The sequence below is a fragment of the Vidua macroura genome, chromosome 18 (assembly GCF_024509145.1).
Source record: "Vidua macroura isolate BioBank_ID:100142 chromosome 18, ASM2450914v1, whole genome shotgun sequence".
Lineage (NCBI taxonomy): Eukaryota > Metazoa > Chordata > Aves > Passeriformes > Viduidae > Vidua > Vidua macroura.
Window position 1 is genome coordinate 14,098,596 of NC_071588.1, and position 22,486 is coordinate 14,121,081.

At 49.9% G+C, this 22,486-nt stretch overlaps 1 protein-coding gene across 3 annotated transcripts in view; it reads right to left on the minus strand.

Annotated features, from left to right (window-relative positions):
• AIFM3 (apoptosis inducing factor mitochondria associated 3) overlaps positions 1–20,438 on the minus strand; it is a 51,660-nt gene extending 31,222 nt beyond the window's left edge. Inside the window, exons 1-3 of one of the 3 annotated variants that reach the window (XR_008439808.1) lie at positions 20,286–20,438; positions 9,957–10,088; positions 2,455–2,668 (exon numbers count right to left, since the gene is read on the minus strand). Coding sequence is in view for 2 of the 3 variants with exons in the window: in XM_053993598.1 (XP_053849573.1) it covers positions 2,455–2,668; positions 9,957–9,987 (245 nt within the window). In the remaining variant the exon portion in view is untranslated. The remainder of the gene's footprint in view (positions 1–2,454; positions 2,669–9,956; positions 10,089–20,285) is intronic. The other 2 variants (XM_053993598.1, XM_053993599.1) reach the window with 2 other exon arrangements.
• Positions 20,439–22,486: the final 2,048 nt, after the last annotated feature.

Genomic DNA, 22,486 nt, shown 5'->3' on the forward strand with positions numbered 1-22,486 from the left:
CTTAGCAACAAGAACATGCTTTCCTTAACATACAAGGGAAATTCAAAACCCTCAAAAGCTGTTGTCACAGGCTTGAAGGAAGAAAAGAGTTAGGGAAAAGCCCTGGGAAAAATCTTCCTCCCCTGTGCTCCCCAGAGACTGGGTATTATTATTAATGGAGTCTCAGAGGCAGCACCCAAGGACAAGGCAGGAGATCAACACTGAATACACATCCCAAATGGCCTTCCTTGTCCTTCATGTTATCATGTCCTAAACCAATATCCCACAGTGCACCAACAGAGTGATCCTGACCCCTCGCCCTGCTCTCCAAAGGAGCACTGTACTGGGCACAGCAAGGATATATGAAAATATTGACAGGGTGATGAGGTACCACACCCAAATGAACAGACCGAGCAATGTTGTGGCCAGTTGCTCTGCACCTAATACAACAAATGCTTAGATCAAATTTTATTTCCAACCCTCTCTGGGCAGATCAGTTGATACCTCAAGCCTTCCATCCCATGCTGGGTGTTAAATAAGGCTGCTGTGATTTAGGAATGGAATTCCTCAATTTAGTGGTCCCACCAAAACCATGCTGCTTCTCACTCTCCCTCCTCCCCTGCCCCACCTGTGGGTGGCTGGAGGAGAATTAGAGGTGTGGCAGTAATTTTCTGTTAATTGGGCAGTTTTCTTTATCTCTTCCACAAACCAATCCTCCCCCCAGGAGACATCTGCTGTTAATGAGCTACTGAATGTCACTGCATGACTGATAAAAGTTACAGCATCCCACTGTGAGATGCTCTGCCCAGAGGGAGGAGCCAAGCATTCCTAACTGGATATAATCTGAGTTTTTGGGACACCAGACACAGCCTTTACACAGGATTCCCAGAGGAACAGCTAGTTCTTACAACTGGACCTTGAGAAGAAGACTACACCCTTCTACAGGATCACTGTTCTGACAGAACCACATCTGCCACTCCAGGAGGAATGCAGCCATTCCAATTTGGACTGCTACCAACACCCAGACCAACAGGGTGTCAGGTTGTATTCTGACTCTGTCAGTGGTTTTTCTTTCATATTATTGCATGAATTTTGGTGGGGTTTTTTGTTGTTTTTTTGTTTTGTTGTGGTTTTGCTTTCAAACCAGAACAAAGGCAAAGATAACAAGGCTGAGATAACAATTTACTGGAAACAGCAATGAGAAAAGAAAACCAACAGTAACAGCAAGAATATTGATAACACAAGTGTACAAAAGAGAGAGCGAGTCACATGCCAAAATGCTCACCCAGAGCTCAGAGCTCACCACCCCACTCCCTGTGCCTTGGAATCAGCATTACCCCACCATCCTGTGCACCATGCTCTGTCCCCCTCAGTTACTCAACCAGAGGAAACCACTTCTTCCCACAAGACACTCTCTTCCCCTGCCCCAGCAATGAGATGAGGTTGTATAGAATAACCTCTAGGTCCTGGCCATGCACCTCCTGGCTAATGCAAAAATTAACCTTGTCCTGTTTGGAACCAGGATACAAGCCAAGCAACCTCAACTGCTCCACATAATGAAAATATTTAATCCAACAGAGTCCAGTGCATCCCTTTGTAGAATGGTATAATACATAAATTCCTATTGCAATGAAAGAAAACCCCATTTATCCCTGGATGAATTTACCTAAGAAAATAAATTTATGGCCCATGAAATTTATGTGCCCTTAAGTTTAGCACAAAGTAGCCCATAGTACATGGATTGTTCTTGGATACTATCACAGGCAATACTTCAATTTAAAGCAAACAGCTGCCAGACTCCTGCTGTGACCCACACACCTTACATTGCTCCCTCACTAGAACAAAAGCTATTCCAAACTATTTTCTTTTACATACAGATGGAGCCTTCTGAGATGTCAATGGAACTTATACTTCCCCCCCAGAAAAGAGGCACCTGTAAAGCACAGTGACTGGGACAGGCACTCTTTAGACTTCAGAATATTAAATGAAGGCACTGAATGTGCCCAGCTGAAGTGTGTTCTCATTTGCAAAAGATCTGAAAATCTGCATCCTTAGTGAAAGAGCAAATTGATGAGCTCAGCTGAAAGAGCCAGGCACTGCAGACAGGATGGAGCACATGACCTGCCCCATCAGCTCTACCCATGTGCTTCTCCTGCTGTTTTGTAAAATCACTGAGGCTATAAATTTATTTTAAAATGTCTAGGTCGGTTAGCATAAGTTGAGCAGAGCCTTCTGAGAAATTCCGCTACAGAACATCACCTCTTTCTGAGACAAGTCCCAGTGCAGATCATGCAGGGAACAGAAGACCTTCTGGTAAAAACAGCTGTCACTTGTCCATGGTGTAACTTTTTAAGATAAAAAAAAAGCTTACTAAGTTAAATTATCATCTCCAACAACCATAAAGAGCAAGACAGGGCATTCAGATTAGGTTAGAAGGTTTCTTGAGTTTTATCTGCAAAAACTTTGGGCACTTACTGTCCATTCTCCAGGTCCTTTACATGGCACACAGATGCTTCTACCACATCCTTTGGGTTGTGGTAGGGGTTGCTGGCAATTGGATGCTCCTCAAGGTGGTAGTGCCGGGCAGTCCCATTGACTTTGTAGATCAGAGGGCTGGCTTTCCCATTGGGTGACATCTCCTCCTTGCTTCTCTCCTTCTCAGGTATCACAACTTCAATTTTCACCTCAACTGCAGGAATAACCCAAAACCTTTGTTAAAATGAAGCCAGAGGTTTTGCTGCTGTTCACTTTCCTATCACTCCTTCCTTCCCTGAACATGGAAACAGACATCAAAACAAATATTTTTTGTTGGCTTGACTTGGAAGATAAAACATTTAACATCAAGCTTGTCTTGATTACCTGAGCCCATTATTCCTCCATTCTTTCTGCATCAGACACTTTGCTTTCATAAAATGCATATTCTTGAAAGCAGATATGCTTATTATTGAAAGCAAAACAACCTCTCAGTTACAGTTCTTATCCTGTTTAGTGGAAAACAGCTTCAGGCAGTTCCATATGAGGCATGCCAAGGTCTCTGGGGCTCAGACAGACTTCAAAAACCCCTTTAGTTGTTTGTAGGTAATGCTAACTGAAAGACAAAGCCAACACTGCATGGTGCATAAACCTGCTTCATTAGATGGAGACCAATTAATAAGGAACTAGAAATATCCAAAATTATTTCCACATGAGGTTTTGAGTGTGGAGTGACTCCTCAACAGTAGGTGAGAGAAGCAAGGATGGTCCATTTTTACTCATGTGTGCACCAGTGACCAGGTCTGGCAATAAATCATCCCTGTCCTGGCAAACAGAAGACCCAGGGGCACATGGGAGCATGGACGGTGGGGAGCAAAGGCATTCTCCTCGGCCACCCAGGTGAGTACATGCAGAAGTTACTGTGAGGGTGGTGAGAGCCCTGGCACAGGTTTGCTCAGAGAAGTTGTGGCTGCCCCTGGATCCCTGGAAGTGTCCAGAGCCAGGTTAGATGGGGCTTGGAACAACCTGGGATAGTGGAAGGTATCCCTGCCTATAGCAGGAGGTGGAACTGGATTAGCTTTAAGACCACCTCCAGTCCAAATCATTCTGTCACTCTGTGTTAATATGAGCTTCCTGAAGGCAGTGCTTACCCACTCCCTGCCACAGGCCCACCCAGCTACACCCCCATGCTCCACTCCATGCTTGGGCTGGGCAAGCTGGTCACAGCAGCATCAGAAGTCACTGATGAGCTCTCACATCACAAAGTGGAAAGTATCACTTTATCTCCCAGGGACTTCATCAAGCTAAAGCCATTAATATAATAATAAATGTCAGGGAGTTCTATAGTAAGCCAGGGGAAAGTGCCAGAGACTGGTGAAGTGACTAATGGGAAGTACATGGGAAATCATTGAGCTTTCCCCATCTTAAAAATGTCAAGACCAGGAAAATTAGTGTAGAAGACAAAAGTTAAAGTTCCCAAACTAAACAGGTAAGGAAAGGCAGAGGGAGGGTAAAAACAAGCCCTTCAATAAGGCTTGTGAATGACAGGGATGCTGGGTTTTCCCAGCCTCATCTGTTGTCTCAAACCTTTTATTGCAAGAATATTGAGAGAACAATAGAAGAACAAGTCAGGGAGAAGGTTGTTCATTTTGGAAGGGAGAAAAGCAAGTGGCCATGGCCATTCAGGCCCTGGAGACAGGCAGCCGTCTCAGGAGTCCTGCACGTTTCTGTTGTTTGTGTCTGCTCAGCAAGGCAAGGGACGCATGGCTTTTTGCCAAAGTGCCAAATCCCTGTGCTCACCCAGGCAGGACAGACAGATCCAGGAAAGTGATTTTCTGTGTATGAACTCTGAATCAAAAGAAAACATCACCTTCTGCTCTGCTCTTGCAGCTGCAGGTGTTAATGCAAATGAATAGGCCCAGCACCATAAATTAAAAACCCCACATTGCTATGAGCAAATCTGTTCCTGGAGCTCTACAGAAACAGCCTGGCTGCTGCAGGCACCCCGTGAAGAGGCTGCTCTCCATAAGCACCTCTTTCCTAGGGCATTGGTAGAAGCAGACATGGATTTTCTAGGACAGAGTATGGAAATATAATGAATACCCATTTACCCAGTGAAATACTCTTGGCCCAAGAAACAGGAGGCTGATGTCATATGATTTCACAGTCAATCTGCAGAAAATGTGTTGGTGCATCCTTGCAGCCAGACTGCGGAGCCAGACCATGTCGCAGGATGAGACAAAGGTTGGGCAAAGCTGGTGGCTCTGAGCCCTAATGGTGAGGGGGACATGGATATCAGTGAATTCACCCTGCAGGGAACAACTCCCATCTCTCACTTGGCTGATGCCCCAGGACTTTGTTTTCCAGAGCACATTTGGGTCAGGTGAGCACATGGAGTGCCCACTGATTCACAGGCAAATGAACCTGCAGGGATGAAGATGGAAATGTAGCTCCAAGCTTCTCCCTTCTTCCTCAGTTAGAAAACATATGCAGGAAGCAGCAGGTCTCTGGCACTCAGCCATCCCCACCTGGCACCCACCAACACTGCTGGACAAATGTCCAGAGGAAAAGAAAAAGAGTTGTAAAATTTTCTCTCCCCTATTTCAGGCCCTCTCTGGGGGGCATATCCCACTTGCCTCTCAGCAACCCCCATCTCCTCCTCCTTCTCATGCCTCTCAACACCTCATGGGGTGTCCCTCTGGCCTGAAACCTGCATTCCCAAGGGAGGGATCATCCCTTGGAATCCAGGGCTAAGCATCACCTGAGCTGATCCAGCAAACTGGTTCAATTGCCATCAGGGAAAATGACATTTAAATGAAATATTTATAAACCCAAGTTTAATTTAATACCAAGTCCAATTGGTACAATGGGGCTGGGACCAATGTGTTCCAGCTCTTTGACAGTCATACCCTATAACTGCTAGAAAAGGGTCTGGACCTTAAAGCAAACTGTTTGGACAGTTTTAGACATGTGACTACAAATCTAGACAGTAGGCAACTCCTCAGGAATATAGGTAGGAATATGAATATAAATATGGATATTTATGGTATGGGCAGGGGTATGGGCATAAAGGTATAGATATAGATGATATATATAAAAATCTAAGAAGAGATGTATATATGTCTAGGTATAGATATAAATGACAGAAAGAGACAGAGGTGTGGCTGCTTGCCCTGTGCCACCAACATCACTTACACACATACATATGTGTGTGTAGGTGTTTGTATAAATTCATGCACATTTTTAAGATATCTCTATGGATACACACTTACACCAGAAGGCCAGGGCTGGAAATATTTTATAAGAATATAGAAAAAAAGCAGAGAAACTAGCTGGGCATTAGCAAGTGCTCATATCACATATCCACATATACCTCAGCACTGCAAGCTCTCACTACTTGAAAATCCTGAGTCAGCTCCTCAAAGTCACAGAATCATTTAAAATACAAGCACTTGACAAGACTATAAATTTTGACCCAATTTTTTTTCTCCCAAGTTTTCAGCCTTTAGGTCAAGCACTGCTGGCATCCTTCACATACAGTCAGGAACCATGTCCCAGTACCATTTACCACTGTTGGCTTGGGTGCTGTTTTTCTCTTGTAGCCACAATGTTCTTGTGCTTTGCCTTGATGTCATTCACCCAAGCAGTCAATCCTTAATATTCCATTACATCTCCTGTAAATTTATTCCTTCTCCATCACTATTCGCAGCCTGGTGGGACTAGTCAAAGTCTCTGCTTGCTCTTGGAGAGGTACTTTAGACGTGAGACTGGAACTGTTGACATCGATCCCAAAGCAGGGTGCTGGCAGGTGGCTGGGCTGCAGTGCAGGGTCACAGGCATTATTTTTAATAAATTAGGGCAATTAGACCCCCCCAATACTTCTTTATCGCAGGACTGGGTTCCCAGTATGGCTCAGAGCCCTTCTGGAGGCTAAATTTAAATTATAGGTATCAGGCCATTGAAAGGTTGAACGTCCAAGTACCTGATACTTAAAATACTAGAAACCAGGAAAATACTGAGCTAATATGGAAAGAGAGAATTGACATGAGCCAAGACCTGACTTGAGCCAAGGGGAGTCAGAATAAGATGAAGATGCCTAGCTATAGAGGATGGAGGAGCTGAGCTGGCAAGAGGAGAGCAGTGTGTCTGCCTTCCCCAGCCTAAAACCCTGCAATACCTCAGGGTGTACCACTTCAGGTCTGCAGGCACACAGCAGAGCAGCACTGAGGGCAGGGAACAATCTGCTGCTGGCTGTACAGTGCCAACAGCTTTGGAAGCAGTAGAAACCAGAAATGCATCAAGACATGATGCTGGAGGGACCAGCAGGCACAGCCAGAAGTCTCAGTTTACCCCAGCAGGGTTTATTTTCCCAAAGCAGCACAGAGTAAATCCACCACCATGGGACATGTTTAGGGCTCACTATTCCCTGCCAGAGCTGCACTCTCCAGGCATCCCATGGGCTCTCCCACCCCACCTCAACTGCAAGCCCCAATGACAGTGACTTCAGGCGGTCTCAAAGAGACTCCAAACCATTTCTGTGGACCACTTCTCCCCTCCTTCCAAGGCCAGGCTGGACAGGACTTGGAGCAACATGGTCTTGTGGAACGTGTCCCTCCCCACAGCAGGGAGTTGAAATGACTTGGTCTCTACAGACCTATCCAGCCAAAACATTCCATGATTCTATCATTCTGTTAAAAATGACAGGGCCAATGACAAAACCACCATGTCAAATGTGCCTGGCTCTGCTCTCCCTCTCCAGATGCTCTGTCAGCAAATGATACAGTCTAAAACTGGGAGGTAGGACTTATCAAGCAAGGCGAGGGACAAGCTCAGAGCCAAGCTCAGGTCACACAGCCAATGGCACCCCCTCCAGCACCCTCCAGCAGTGTGCTCCAGTGTGCAGGGAGCACATTCCCTGCTAAATGCATCCTCCATGGAAGGGTGAAGCCCACCCCAAGACACCCCATGTGCTGGGAAGCGACTGCCCTGCCATCAAACACTGAGCCCAGCAGAAGAAGAAGAATCAAAACTTATAGGTTTTGAAGCCACTCTCCCAATATCCAGGGCAGAGACAGAGCTGCCACAGCTCACACAGAGCTGGCACATGATGATTCCTGACACGCATTATCTTGATCTGGCTGGGCCGTGGGAGCGGGTGCTGGGATACCATGGAGTCTGCCAGCTGGGCAGCTCATCCCCAATGCATCACACACCTGAGACAAACCCGAGGAGAGAATTATGCAGAGATTGACAACTGGGCCTTCAGAAGAGGATCTGGCATCACGGGACTGCAACACTGGAGATAACAGCAGATTATTTCACTGTTTGAAACATAAGCTCTTAATAAACACTGAAATATCCGGGCAGGGATGGGCACTGCAGCAGCAGCCAGACCTCACGGCTGGCCAGCAGTACAGTCAGCACAGCTGTTTAGGGACTCCACTCCCCAGAGCTCTTGTATCACTCACCTGCCCATCAAAAGGTGATATGTGCACAGTGGCAAGGTTATCTCGAGGGTGCTCAGGGCGACTGAGAGTCTCTCTTGTAATGAAGGAGGTGGATCAGATAAAGATCTCATGTACACCTTGAAAAAGTGCCTGAATCAATTCTGTTCACTTCAGGCTGCATCCGAAATATTCCCTTCATGTGGAAAGAGCACTGATGGAGCAAATAGCTCTATTCTATCCCTGCTTTTTATTCAGACAAGGAATAGTAAAGTCCAGTACTCAGCTCTAATACTGTACAATTCCCGTATGAAACATCAGTGAAACCCTTTGCTAGAACAATCAGTATCCTCAAATGCCTCTGTTTACCTCCTTGCATTTGCAGGTTTTATAAGCCTCGGATGAAGCCCCACAGCCAGTGGTGAGCTACCCAGGGGCTGTGGAAGGCTTGTGCAAAGCTTTTGAAGATGCTAATCCAAACCAGTGCTGAGGGATGGAGGTGCATTGCAAGGTGGCATTTTCAGGCATTTGGCCCTGCTATGCAAATACAGCTCTCTCTCTCTCTCTCTCTCTGCTGCAAAAATCTGCAGCTAAGGAAAGCTGAGCATTGGTGTTCCAACACTAGTCCAAGATTACACAGTTTTGCTGACAGGATACAAAATTAAGTGGAGCTCATAGCAGAGTTTGTCACAAGTTTAGTCAACAAAGGCATTTATTCCTGGATGAGTTTTTACTCCTCAAATATTTTAAGGAAACATATAAGCAGGGCTTTCACAGAGAACACTTACAGGTCAGAGTGTCCAGTGCCATATTACCTTTGTGGTGATCCATAACATAATTACAGTACGGGTCAAGGGCAGAAAGCCACCTTTATTTTCTCATTGTGCCATGCATAAAGGCAGGGACCTCACTCCATGGATGCTCAGTGAGGCACAACTTCTATTGCCCTTCTGACCCATTTAGTCCTTCAACCGGAAATCCCTCCTGCCTCAGACAGTGAAGACAAATTGCCAAGAAAAGGTCCCCAAAAGACTTCTTTCCACCCATAAAGGCTACACAGGGATGCTGATTGGTTTGATAGATCATCACCATTCTCTGATTCCCCTTGCCCTGGAACACAAGCAAGTAACAAGGACAAGGTCACCCTAAGCTCCCTCTGAGATGGCCAAAACAAGCTGCAGGATGGGAGCTGGGAGCACTCCTCCATGGCAACTTCGGGAACACTGTCAGGACCAACCATCACTCATTGGGGTCCTGTGCCAGGGCCATGCAGTGCTGCCAGGGGTGATGAGTATGGGTGATCATGCAGTGCCTGCTCATGCCCAGCCTCCTCAGGACAAGGCTGAGCATTGACACCTCCACACCAGGCCCCTCTCAACCAGCCAGTTTGCCTGAGCAGGTGGCACCACCCCTGCCCCTCGCACAAACACCCAACCTTCCCCAAGCTGTAGAGAGCAGGGAACCCAGCTAGCCCAGCCATGGAAGGAATGTGCCAGGCAAGGGGAGAATCCTCGATGTCCAGGTGTCTACAGCTGCTTTCCCCACCAAAAGCAGTACAGATGGACAAGCTTCACCAAGAAAATAAAATCCCAACAGCAGAGCAGCTCCAGGACCTGGCCTGCTCCTTTCCAGGTTGTTCCCTTCCCGCAGAGAAAGAAATAAAGGCCAGAGTGCCAGAGTGACAAAGCTGTGGCAGAAGGAAGGTGCTGGAGGCCCATGTGTCTATGCTGGGATAGCTGTCACCCAAACCTATACCGGGGCACGAGGGGGGCAACTCTGCTCCAGATCCGGCAGAAAGGTAGAAGCAGGTGGGTGGTGAAGAACAAGGCGGTGTGACCAGGCAGAGATGCCTCCCACCCACCTACCACCCCCCTGGCACTGCTGCAACCCCCCACAGCTTCCTGCCTGGGAGTGAGAGCACTGAGGAATTTGGGGGGATTAAGAGCCCAGTAATCCTCCCTGCAGGAGCCGAGCATTAACATTCCCCCAGCCAGCGTCCACCGCTGACCTACTTCTCCCACAGGAGCAGTGGGATGGGGGCCCGGCGCAGAGGGCAGTCACCTGGTTTGGGCTTGGAGAAGCATCCTCCCATGGTGCCGGGCGGGACAGGCAGCGGGGGCGGGCAAGTCAGCGAGGGTGCGGGCACATCCTCGCATGGTACTGGAGGTGTCCCGGCTCCGCGTCGATCCCCACCTGCGTTGGGTAGAAAAGCTCCGTGAGCGCTGGTATGGCCGGAAGGCGGCTGCGGCGAGGAGGGGAGGCAAACCCGTGACAGCGCTGTCGCCTATGCCCACAGCTGCCGGCACACACTGTGGCCACCCAGATGACCCGAGGGACATGGGCACAGCGACCTGCTGGGGTCACCGTGCTGGGAGAGACCGCTAAATTCAGTTATGAAGTTTATAAATTCAGTAATCAGAGTTAATTACAAAAACCCTCATATCATTTATGGCCGGACTTTAATAACTTCCCAAAGCCTTGACTTTTGGAATTAAAGCTCTAAGCACACAGGTCACAGCACAAATATAATGACTGAACCATAAATACATTTCAGTTGCGGTTTTTGTGTTATTATTAAGAGATTGGAAAAAAGAAGTCAGTTCTATTGCACAGTCCTGCAAGTTCCCCTATGCCAGTTTTGCTCATTCCTGTAGAAATCCCATTGGCTTAGGAACACTTAATTATTTAGAGAAAGGGGTTTTGATATCAGACCATTTTGCATCAGCCTCCTTTTTTTACATTATTGAGATTTATTTTTTTTTTTAATTTTTAAAGTCAAGTTGTGTTTCTCTTATTAGCTTTGACTTGAGGTGCTCTCAGATTTGGTACAGACTAAGAATTTAGATAAACCTTTCCAATTCCATTCCATGACTGAAAACAGCAAAGAGTCATCCAACACACTGGCAATAAAACAGTATATTTCATTTGTTTTACTCATTCCTGAATTGAACTGACTTACTATGGTTTTGCCACGTATTTTTCAAAAAGCCCTCTGATCTGGGCAGGAAGATAAATACAATTTCCCAATTATATTTTGAGACAGGCAAAGTAGGTTTTTCTGTAGTTTATAAAATGCCTTGAGATCTTTACAATGAGAAGAAATTAGAGAAGTGCCAGGATACCAAGCACCTTCTCTCCTTAGCTTAAAAATCAACTTAAAATATCAGGATGTAGCCCTCTGTTTTCAGCTATATCACTCCAAAACACAACTTCCAACTCCCCTTCCATGCATAGCATCACCTCTGCTCAGCCCCAGCTGTGTTGCAGAAGCAGCTTCAGAGCCTGGATTACGTTGAATAAGCAATCCAAGCTGTAGAGGAACACAAGCCTGGTGCCTTGCCCATGGTGCAAAGCAAGCATGTGCTATTTGTTACTCTGCAAAGAGGGATTATTAAATGCAGAGGGAAGAGCTCTTCTCCCAAGAGCATCCCAGAGAAGTAGCATGACAATGTTTATACAAGAGTAAATGCAAAAAAAAAAAAAAAAAAAGCTACCATGTAAGAAGGTGCATAAATGCAGAAGATGATTTGGGAGTAGTGGGGGAAAACAGAGTGGAGATGTCACATGCAGTAGCTGCAGTAGGGCCCTTTGCCAGAACCAGCAGAAAGAAAGGGAAAATGGCTTTGTACCAGGCAAACTGAGTCTTGGGTCAATGCTGTATCAGTGATACAGGACAACAATTTAGTGCATATAATAAAATACTGCCACTGGTGCCTCTTGAGCAAACCAAGTCCCCACTACCGCAGATCAGCTCTTTGCAGTGGACTTTCTGCAGCAGAAGTGGACACTGTGGCAGCAAGACAGGATCATGCCCCAGGCAAGCAGTGCCCTGGCACCATTGCAGCATTCCCTTGGGATGCTGCACATATGGGGGACCACAGCAGGGACCCCTGGACAGGAGGTGGGTTGGATGGCAGAAGGGTAGCTCCCAAATATGTCTCACCAGAGAATCACTCCAACTTCTCCAATCCTCCCAGAGATGCTGATGTGGGACTGGTTTCTAGCTGGTCTGGATGGTTTTAACAAGGTCCTGGGGGGATGTCAGAATTCCTGAATGTCGGAATGTCACCCATTCATCCAAGATGCATTTGCTTTGTTTGGACCTTAAAGATGGCAATCTGCAGCCATTCCCTCAAGCCCACTTCACATCTCCTAATTTCTCCACTGATGGTCCCTCCAGCCTTTCCAAAGCACTGAGACATCTGCACCTCCCAAAGTGGGTCAGAGGGAAGTGTTTGCTATCAGAGGTGTCCCTTCTCCACTCTTAGAGTTCACCAGGCAAAACCAAAATGGTTCTTGGTAGGATTTCAGCTGATGCCATCAGAGAAGAAGCCATCTGGCTGCTCCCAGCCTCAGTCCCAGCAAACATATGGAGATGCTTCAGAGTCACCTGAGTCTCAGATGCTTGCAGAGAGGCACCACCCTCCCCTGTCAGACCAACTCAGGTGACACAATAGGGCCATGTCACTGTTAGTGGCATCCAGAGGTATTGATCCAGAGCTGAATCCTGCAGGATTCATGGCCAAAGCCATACGCTCTGTTAGGAGAAGGAAATAAGCCCATACACAATACAATGTAGCTGAGCCCAGGTTCACCTGTAAAACCTTGCTAGGTCCTGATGGGCGACAGCCTGACCTGAACAAGGTGTCCATCCTCAGTAAACGAGTTCATCATCTGTTCCCTGAACAAAACAACACTCTGTGGCACACAGCTGAACAGGAACATCTTAAGCATCTGCTCAGAGAGAGCAAGAAGGAGTGGGCTACCAAATTACGAGGTAACTGTTGTGGTGCTGAGGATCATACTAGTCCCATCCCTAAAAGCTCTAGTGTGAATGAGGAACCGGCCCCTACACCAGGCTGTCTGCAGAACTCCATCATCCACAGAGAGCACTGCCCAAGCATACAACCAGGAACACCAGCCTGCTCCCCAACAGGAGAAACTGGGAAAATTATCTAACAGAAGAAACATGGGAAACAGTCTAGTGCTACTGACCATGAGCACTTCCCCTGCATGGCAGCAAAATATGTAAAATATGGCAACATCAAGCTTCAGTGTAAGTCAGGGATATCAGACCAGACAGCTCACCTGGCTCAGCCCAGTATCCACTGCCCAAACATGGCCAACAGCACCCATCTGCCACAAGCAGGCAGGAGCAAGGCAGGAAGGCAGGGACACTCCAGCCCCACACTTCCTGCTGGGCTCAGAGCAGGATCCAGAGCCTGCTCCACTTCTGAGCAGTGCAGTGCTGGCAGAGCTATTATTAGCACTGTGCTTCTGCAGTGCCCCAGGCTCCTGTTTTAATCAAGTGCTCTGCTGTGACTCCAAAATCCTTTCCAAGAGCTAATGTGGCAACTATATAACTATATAGGTGAATTAGTACACCATAAGTATAAAAAATGTTTTTCCCCTGAGCATCAGTTTGTGTTTATTGCCCCAGTATCATTTCCTCACCTGGCACCCAGGTCCCTCCCATCCAGCTGCAGCATCTGTCAGCATCTGTCCTGGTGCTGTAAGTAACCCTGCATCACCTGCCTAGAAATCTGGCACAGATATGAGTACCCTGAGACATGGACACTTCCCAGAGATGTCAGTTTGCCATCCCAGCTTGCTCCAGCTGGAGACCTCTGTGGAGCACTGAGCAGAGACACCCTTGTGCCACTGTTGACTGAGACCCTCAGCCATGATTCACCTGCTGTGTGAGGGGGGCCTGGTACACATGGACACCAGCTGCCCCTGTGCCCTCTCCAGGCTTCTCCAGACCCCCTCACTGAGCTTCTGGCTGCACACTCACCTTTTTGTGAACATCACCCTGACCCTTATTACCTTGGCCACACCAGCCCTGGGTGCCACCAGAGGAAGAAGAGGCGAAAGGGCTGCTTCTCATTCCCTTCCCACTTGCCCAGCACAAGTCTCCTCACCTGGTCCCCTGGACACATAGAGGGGGTTTCTCCACCTCTCAAGGCAGCTCTGTCCCCTCCCCATCCTTCTGTCCCCTACTCTCAAGCCCTGGACCCAAGTTCCCTCTCCTCAGTAATGTGGGAGCTCCCAGTGTCATCAAGAAGATAACTGATGTGATCTCCTGGCAGCAGGGGCTAGCAGGTGTGAGGCCAGAGAAGGCAGGGGCTTGGTGACAACTCACCACATGCTCTCAAAGAAGGGACCCTGCCCTGGGGCTGAAGCATGGAGGAGACAAAGATGCTAGAGCAGCTGCCAGCTCCTGAAGATCCTGGATATGGCTACCAGAATAAGAAACATCTCTGTCCCTGGGTCTTACAATCCCAGATCCTCCAGGTTTTGAACAACCCTCGTCCTCCCACAGCTGCATTGCCTCCACTGCCCTGTCCTCCTCTTGGGTCAGACACAAGCTAGCCCTAGGTCTGCTGGGACACAGTTCAGGTTCCCAAAGCTCAGGAACATGCCAATCATTCCAAGGAAACCAGACAGCAATGGGTGCTCCCATCCTGCCATCACCAGCATCCAACCTTCATTCTCCCAGGGAGCTCAGGATCAGGTGCTCAGCCAGCCTTTCTCCTCTCTTGATTTCCAGGCACTTGCTTGGACTGGCTTCCTCCTACAGCTGGAAATGCCTGAATGATCTCTGCCATGAGTCCAGCAAACCAGACTCCGAGGACTTTTGTCTTCTCCACACAGGTGAGCTCTCTGCTTCCTTTGCAGTGCTCTGCAGCAGGATCTGGAGGAAAGCTGGGGGCAACATAGCAGAGCACCTAGAAGACCTTTGAGGAGGTTTCTGAAGAACCACTGGAATTCAGTGAACAAGTGGGACATCTGGGATATGCTCTGTTGTCTCTTCATTGACATCACCAGTCTGCAGAAGAAGGTCCATGGAAAGCCAAGGTCCGCACAAGTGAAGATGAGGAAGGTCTCTTCTCAGACACACACCAGGATCTCAAAGGAGAGGTCAACAAAAGATATCTCCCAAAGACATTCTGTCAGGATGAGGAGGAGAGCTTCCCCAAGGTCAAGGGAGAACTCCTCAGTACTGGAGAACTAATGTAAACCACAAAGGAAGAGATAGGCAATGTGAGCCCTGGGGTGGCTGTTTCTCAAAGAGAGTGGGATCAAAGGGCTAATCAAAGAGATACTACACCTCTCAGCAGCTTTTAATGCAGGGAGCATTAACATGGCAGCCCCAAGGCAGTTGCGGTCATGATTATGTTGGTATTCATCTCCCATCAGTGTGGCACCTCTTGCTCTGCACCTTCTGCCCATGATCATGGAAGAGGTTTCTAGTGGTCATCTGACCCAATGCCAGCTGTGAGCACAGTGATGTACCAGCCTGGGTCAAACCATAATTCTGCCTTAAGCTTTGGACAATGGACCCAGCACTAGTCATGACAGGACCCACTAACATGTGGGGGTCCTCAAGGGTACAAGACCTTTTTAGATGGGTATCAGTGGGAAAGCTTCAATGGTATACAAAAAACAAGGAAATCCATTCCTGGCATCTGGAGACCACCAAAGACCTACCCATCCACACATTTGCCAGATGCAGCACTCACTAAAAATGGGAACAGGAGATGTTGAAAGATTTCATTTCCTCAACAATTTGGAGCACTAATGGTCTCCTGGTGGGACTGGAAATTAATTTTTACTCCCAAGATACCCCACTTCTGGAGTATTTTGTGGTGCTGAGCCCCCCTGAGGTGCCTCCAGTAGAGGAAGGAAAGGAATTTGGCAGCTGTGCTGTGCTCAGGAGCGATGACAGCCATAGGGGTCAGGCACAGGAGTTGCTCACATGCTCAGGTAACAGCTCATCGCCAGTTTGGGGTCTCCCTTGGAGATGGGCACAAGTGCCAGGGAGCTTTGCCTTCCTCTACAGCTCTAAACATCGCCCCTTGCCAGGCTCCTCAGGGCTGTTTCTGGCCAGGGATTCCCTGCTGTGTCAGGGCCAGGAGTCCAGCTGTGTGTGTGATCTCTCCACCTCTCTTCCTCGTGGCAGCTTTGTTTTCCTAGCTTTCAGTCACGTGTAGCATAGGTCTTCTAAGGCAATGTCCAACAGCTCTGCACTGAACAGGAGCTGCTGGTTTTTAACTGCTCCTGCATACAATAAAATTTTCTTTTTATTGAATCTAGTTTCTGTTGTCTGCAAACATTTGCTTATTTCTGCCCCGAGAACTTTGTCCTTCAGGAGCTTTATCAGTTCCCACAGATAATTTTTGGACTCAGAACGATGTTACAGCTAATTGAAGAGCTCAGCACTTTCTTATTGAGACATCCTTCATGGATGTCTCTAAAGGATCCAGGCTAAGTCATTTATTTTCTGCTCTGTTTAAGGACTGAGCTCAACATCTGGAAAACTTACTTGCCTGCTCTGCAGACTGAAAGGTACCATGTGCCTGTTCCAGCCATTCCCATCCAGCTCTGCAAGCTGGTTCCACATCCCCCAAGCAGGAACACAAGAGGAGGGGGCAGCTGGAGCCTCAGAGCATCTGGTGTCAGCATCTGTGCTTGCAGGGAAGAGCTAGCTCTGACTCTGGTCCCTGCTGTGGGAAAAAACAAGCCCTGATCTCAAACCATACCCTATCCTCTACAGTGCTGCCAATTCTCCATACATGCAAAATATTGTCTTTAACACAAGGCCAGTAGGAGCCATGGAGCAGTCCCAGCAGCAGACCTGTTTTGGTCACACCCTACAAGTGAAGTGCAGCACAGATCCCACCACAGCCTCTCCAGCCCATCCCATAAAGCATAGTCTGTCCCATGGGGCAGCCCAGGCTCTGGTCCCTGGACACAAAGGACTCTGGTCCATCTGGTCCTGAACATCAGCAGGACCCAGAGCATTCTTTCCCATCTACCTCCTCACCACACAAAATGGCACCTAACAGGGACCCCATACCTCAGCCCCACCATAACCCTCTGTGGCTCCATCCCAGCCAGACACACACCCACCCTGACCCACCACACACCCCTGCCACCATCCCCAGCCTCCATGCACCAGACTCACACTCAGTGGTGTGCTCTTACAAGGGCTGCCCATTTCTCTCACTTTTCTGGGGATTTGCTCCAGTTTGACTCCCACAGTGTTTAGTCAGAACTAAGCCAACACCCTCACCAGGTTCCTCCATGACTGTGCCAGTATTAGAAAGACTTTAGAGTGGTGACTCCACATCCCTCTGTCCATGATGAGTACACCCAGACTGTCCTTCTCCACAGCATCCTGAAGGCCCGCTCTTGTTTCATATTAGTGCCACCATGCACGGTCTCCTGCTCACTCCTCCATCTGTGCTCAGTGGTGCAACTCCAGCCACCAGTGATGCTTTCCACCTCCAACTCCTCAGCCAGTTTCAGCTGCTTTGTGGGCAGAGGACATTCATTAAAATATATAAGGTGGACCCCAAGAGTCCTGCAGTTCACCAAGCAGTACACCTGCCTCTGCTCCAGTATCTTCCTGGCCCTAGTGATCCTGCCAGGGACCAGGCTTCAGCCCAGAGGTGCACCAGCACTCTCCCACAGCTCACCTCCTTCCCTCCCCAAAATCAACCAAGTCTCCACTGGTGTGGCGGAATCCCAGTCCATCTCCACAAAGCCTGTCAGAGCAGGAGCCAGCACAGACCCCACACACCACACTCCTCAGGGTGCAGAGTGGTAGTGAAACAGTATTTGGGCTCCAGCTCTTGTCCGAGCACAGCCACACTACCAGTGTCTCACAGCCCACAGGCACCTTCCTGCCATCCTCACCATCCTGCAGAGATCAACTCTCCCCAAAACCACAGCAGCCACTGGCACAAAGTCCTACTGGCACCCTGAGTTGCCTGCAACTCCCCTCTCTACTCACCCTGGGGTCCATCCTCCACTTGCTGCAACACCCTGGGTGCCACAGGCCATTATCTCAATGAGGAACCCCCTTGTTTCCCAGCAAGGTCTGGCTCAGCAAAATCAAACTTTCCTGTCTCCAGGGCAAGTCAGACTCTGCTGCCAAAAAAAAGCAGCTCTCTCCACAGGACACAGGACTCTGAACACAGCCCAGGCATGGTTGGAGCACTGGGGAGCCCAAGGCCCTACCCCCACCCCATGGACCATGCTGTGCACTCTGTGTTATCAACACCACCCGCAGCAGCCCTGTGACCCCAGGGAGGAGCACAGGGCTTGCCTGCCAAGAGAAAAGGAGACAGTGGGAAGATAATCAAGTCACACAGAAGACAGTGTGACAGGGGATGATGATTTTAGGGCAGGGAGAGCTTGTATTTTTAAAATAATATGAGGATGAAAACAGATGGTCTCCATCCTGAAGTTACCATTTTTGTCAGGAATCACAATACCACGGATGAAAAGAGAGTCCCACAACCCCTAGCTGTGGTTCCCAGACCAGCAGATCAGCCTTCCAGAATGGGGTGCCCAACTGGAGGACCACCCCTGTGTTCATGTCACTGCTTCTTGTCCCGTCACCTCAAAGATGTTGCACACAGGTCATGGTAACACTGTGCAGACATGCAATGCACTGCTGCCCACCCTCTGCCCATGGAGCAGATAAGCCAAAATCAAGGGGGCTGGTACAGAAGAACCCCATTTTCTTGTCTCCCTGGCACCCCAACCTCTTCTTTACCTCTCTAGCTTTTCTCCCCATTCTTCCCCCTGGATAGCTCTCCAGCTAGCTTCCACTTACCTCTGCCCAACCCTCCCATTCCCACTTTCTTGCCATTTCCATACCCATCCCAATCCTGCTGCGTGGCTTCTGCTTCAGGGTCCCCCAGCTGCTGACACACAGTAACTCTGACACCCCCAGAGCAGCACTGGACCCCTCCTTCGCCTCCTGTTCTGTCCTCCACCTTGTTTGCCCAGCCCCCTCAGTATAGCCCTCCCTGCCAAAGCTTTACCTCTCCAGCCACTTCCTGGTGGGGTCCAAGATTTGCTTTACACCCACCTGGAGAAAGCAGCGGGTTTGACTTTGCCAAAGGGTGATTTCCCTTCAAATGGTCCCAAGAAACAGAAGCAGAAGTCACGCTGCAAAATGGCGAGAGCAGCTCACGGCCCCAGCGATGGGCTGTATGGCTCCATCCCAGCGTGGGCAGGGAGGGATGCGGGCAGGGAGTGATGAGCCCTGGTGCACTTCACCTTGTCACCAGGAGTTTGTGTCAGTGGCAGCACAGAGAGCTACAAAGCTGCCGTTTAATGTACCCTGCTGGTTCTCGAAGAAGTGCAGTGGAAACGCCGTGTCAGAGCACAATCAGGCAGGATTGTTTTCCTGGATGCTGCTTCAGCAATTTACCAGCTCCAGGGTAAAGGCTCATTCGGCAGCACTATCTATCACTGCCACCTTTCCACACACCTCTGTGAGCTAGACTGGAAATCATTAATCATGGGATTGGGTTCAGATTGTAAAGATCTGCCAATAAAAATCATAAAATGTTGGAAATTCTCCCTGGATGAAGAGTGACCGACGCAAAAATCAAATAATTTCACAACACGAGTGACCTTTAATTCTCATTTGCTCCACCACAGGCAGCTAAGCCCCTGCTGTGCTATCACTGCCAGGTCCCCATTGCACAAAAGCAATCTGCATTCCCCCCCACAGGAGCTGGAGCAGGGCAGAAGGAGTTTATCCCAGCAATGTTTTCCACCACTAACAGCTACAGTATAACACCACAGTCCAGCTCCATTCATCACACTCAGATGTTCCCTCTCAAAGGGGACCATGCAGTACATGGAACCATAGAATGTCATGAGTTGGAAGAAACACACAAAGATCATGGAATGGCTTGAGTTAAAGCTCATCTCTTTACACGCCCCTTGCCATGGGCAGGAACACCTTCCACTATCCCAGGCTGCTCCAAGCCCTGTCCAGCCTGGCCTTAGACACTTCCAGGGATGGAGCAGTCACAGCTTCTCTGAGCAACCTCTGCCATTGCCTCATCACCCTCACGGTGGAGAATTTCTTCCTAATATTTAATCTTATCCACTTTTCTTCAGCTTAAAGACATTCACCCCGTGCAGGCAAGATCATGGTCCCCCTCTGGTCAGGGGGAAAGAAACTTGGAGAACACGCTTGGCGGAAGGACATGATACAGGGACCTAAACCCCGTTCAGGACAAACGCGGCTTTTCTCCGCGACCCATTTTTATGCCGCTTTGATTTCCTGGGCATTTGCTGCATCTCAAAATAGATACGGAGACATGCGGCACTCTTGCACCGCCTGCCCCCGGCTCCGACCCCGGCGCCGCCGGCACCTCCGGCTGTAGAGGAGCCCCCGGGCCCGTCGCGCGCCCCGGTAATCCCGATACCCCCGGTGCCCCTGCGGGTAGCGGCGGCCCCCACCGACCGCTCCCCTCTGCCGAAGGTGCGGTGCGGTCCCGGAGAGCGGCCGTGAACTGAGAGCTTCCCTCGCTTCACATCTTCCCGGCACGGGTCCCCGCCGCCCCCCGCGCTTACCTGGGCAGCAGCGGCGGTGCCAGCGCGGCGGGAGGAGCGCGGCCGGTCCCGGGGCGGGGCAGGGCGCGGGACACGCCCCGCCGCGGGTGCGGAGCGGGAGGCGCCCGCCGGCCCTGTCCGCTGTCGGTACACGCGTGGGGGGGGCTCCCCGCTGGCCCCGGGCACACCGGGGCGGTTGGTTCTGCTTGGTCCCACGGGGCCGCCACTGCCGGGCTATTCCTGCCCACCTGAAATACCCCGGCCCTGCCCTTCCCTTCCCAGGTCCCTTGCTTTACGTTACATTCGTTCTGGATTCACGTCTCTGACCACCCCCTCCCCCCACCCCCACCCCCCCCCGAAGACAAAGATCTGCACCACTCTCCGCTTCCTCCTGCCTGGAACCTTTCTTGTCCCCAGAAAACTCTTTCCCTCCCCATCATGTGATCTAGCAGCGTCAGTATCTCTCTGTGCCTTTTTCTATCGCATGCCACAAATCTGTTCTGTATTTTCAGTGGATAACTTTTGAGATCACGCCGGGTACAGAGGAAAGTTCCCCCCCCCCCCCCCCCCCAAATAGTTTGTCTCGGGTCGCTTCTCTCTCAATCCCAAATATACAACTCCCGAGGCTTTCCAGGCAGACCACTGCTCTTTAATATCCAGCTTGAGTTCCCTGCTCTAAGTGGGATGAGTGGCTTAACTGGGCTGTTCATCTGCAGTTTTCACTGATGGTAAAAAATAAACTATCCAAGGATGAAGCATTCCAGTGTAGAAGCTCCAGGGACCCATGTGCTTCCAGAGCCTTGGGAGATCGACAGTGGGTCTTCATGGAGCTGACTCAATTCTAAGGCAGGAGAAATTATCCCATGTCCAGTGTCTGCAGGCAGCTGAGGAGCATCCCTGCAGGTGGTGCTGTGCCTCCCTGGGGCATGGTGCAGAGCTCCATGGGATGTGGTATTGCTGGCAGCGGGGACCCCTAGCAGACCTCCATTACCCTACCTGGCGCGCAGGATTTTTGACCTGTAGTGTGAAAAACTGTTCCTATGCAAGCAACCAGCAAGGATACAGTAAATCGGTTTGCAGAGAATTATCCTGACAGCAAGTTCTATCACAAGCTGTGGGTCGCCATGCTTTAAGATGAAGGAGGGCTGATTTAAATTGTATATTGGAAAGAAATTCTTCCCTGTGAGGGTGGTGGGGCACTGGCACAGGTTGCCCAAGAGAAGATGGTTGCTCCATCTCTGGAAGTGTCCAAGGCCAGGTAGGATAGCGCTTGGAGCAACATGGGAGAGTGGAAGGTGTTCCTGCCAGTGGCAGGGGTGTGGACTAGATGACCTTTAAAAATCCCTTCCGACCCAAACCAGTCTGTGATTCTATGGTTAGCTGGCACCACAGGTGGACAACATTTGGGGTTGTTTTGCTGCACCTTATGCATCCAAGAACATCACCCCAGGGATGGGACTGTGAGACACGAGCAGTACTGTGGGGCTGCGCTGCCCCAGGAACAGCAAGAGATGCAGCTCTGCCTGCAGTGGGGTGACCAGGCAGGAGCCCAGAGAGATGGATGGCTAGAGGTCCTTCCTTCCCCAGAAACCTCACAGAGCTACTGCGTAGCGTGTGCCTCCATGATTGTTGTTTCTTGGGCTCTTGGCACTGGCTCCATCACCCTGACACCACTCCCTCACTGAGCACTGCCTGCACTGCAGTGTGGCATACTGAAATGTCACCGGTAGGTCCTGCCCCACTAGGCCCTGCCCAGCTCCTAAGCTGACCCAGTCACCCCATGGTGCTTGCTGGGGTGCTCAGCCATGCTGGTGGTGGTGAAAATGGGTGCTCTGGGGCCCAGTTTGCAGGTCTGCCTCAAGTGGGACAGTGGTGCCTTGCTGCAGGGCTCACAGGGCTGTGCCAGCAGTGCCAGGCAGCTGCCCACTGTGCTGCAAACCCTCAGCTCTCTGCCTTCACTGTAGGACTCAAGGAGATGACAACCTGCAGCCTTTTACCTCCCACCACCCCAGAATTAACAGCCCATCATGCCACTGCAGCAGGGACAAGGGCAGGGGGTGTCCCATGCAGACTGGGGCAGGTGGAGACTGCCCAGCCCAGGCAGATGCTGGGAGGCCAGGGAGATGCAAGGAACAGGGTGATGGGGCAGGTGCTGAGGTGACTCCATAACCCAGTGGTGGAGCCTCAGGCATCCCCAGACCTGCTTTCCAGGCTGGATTGAA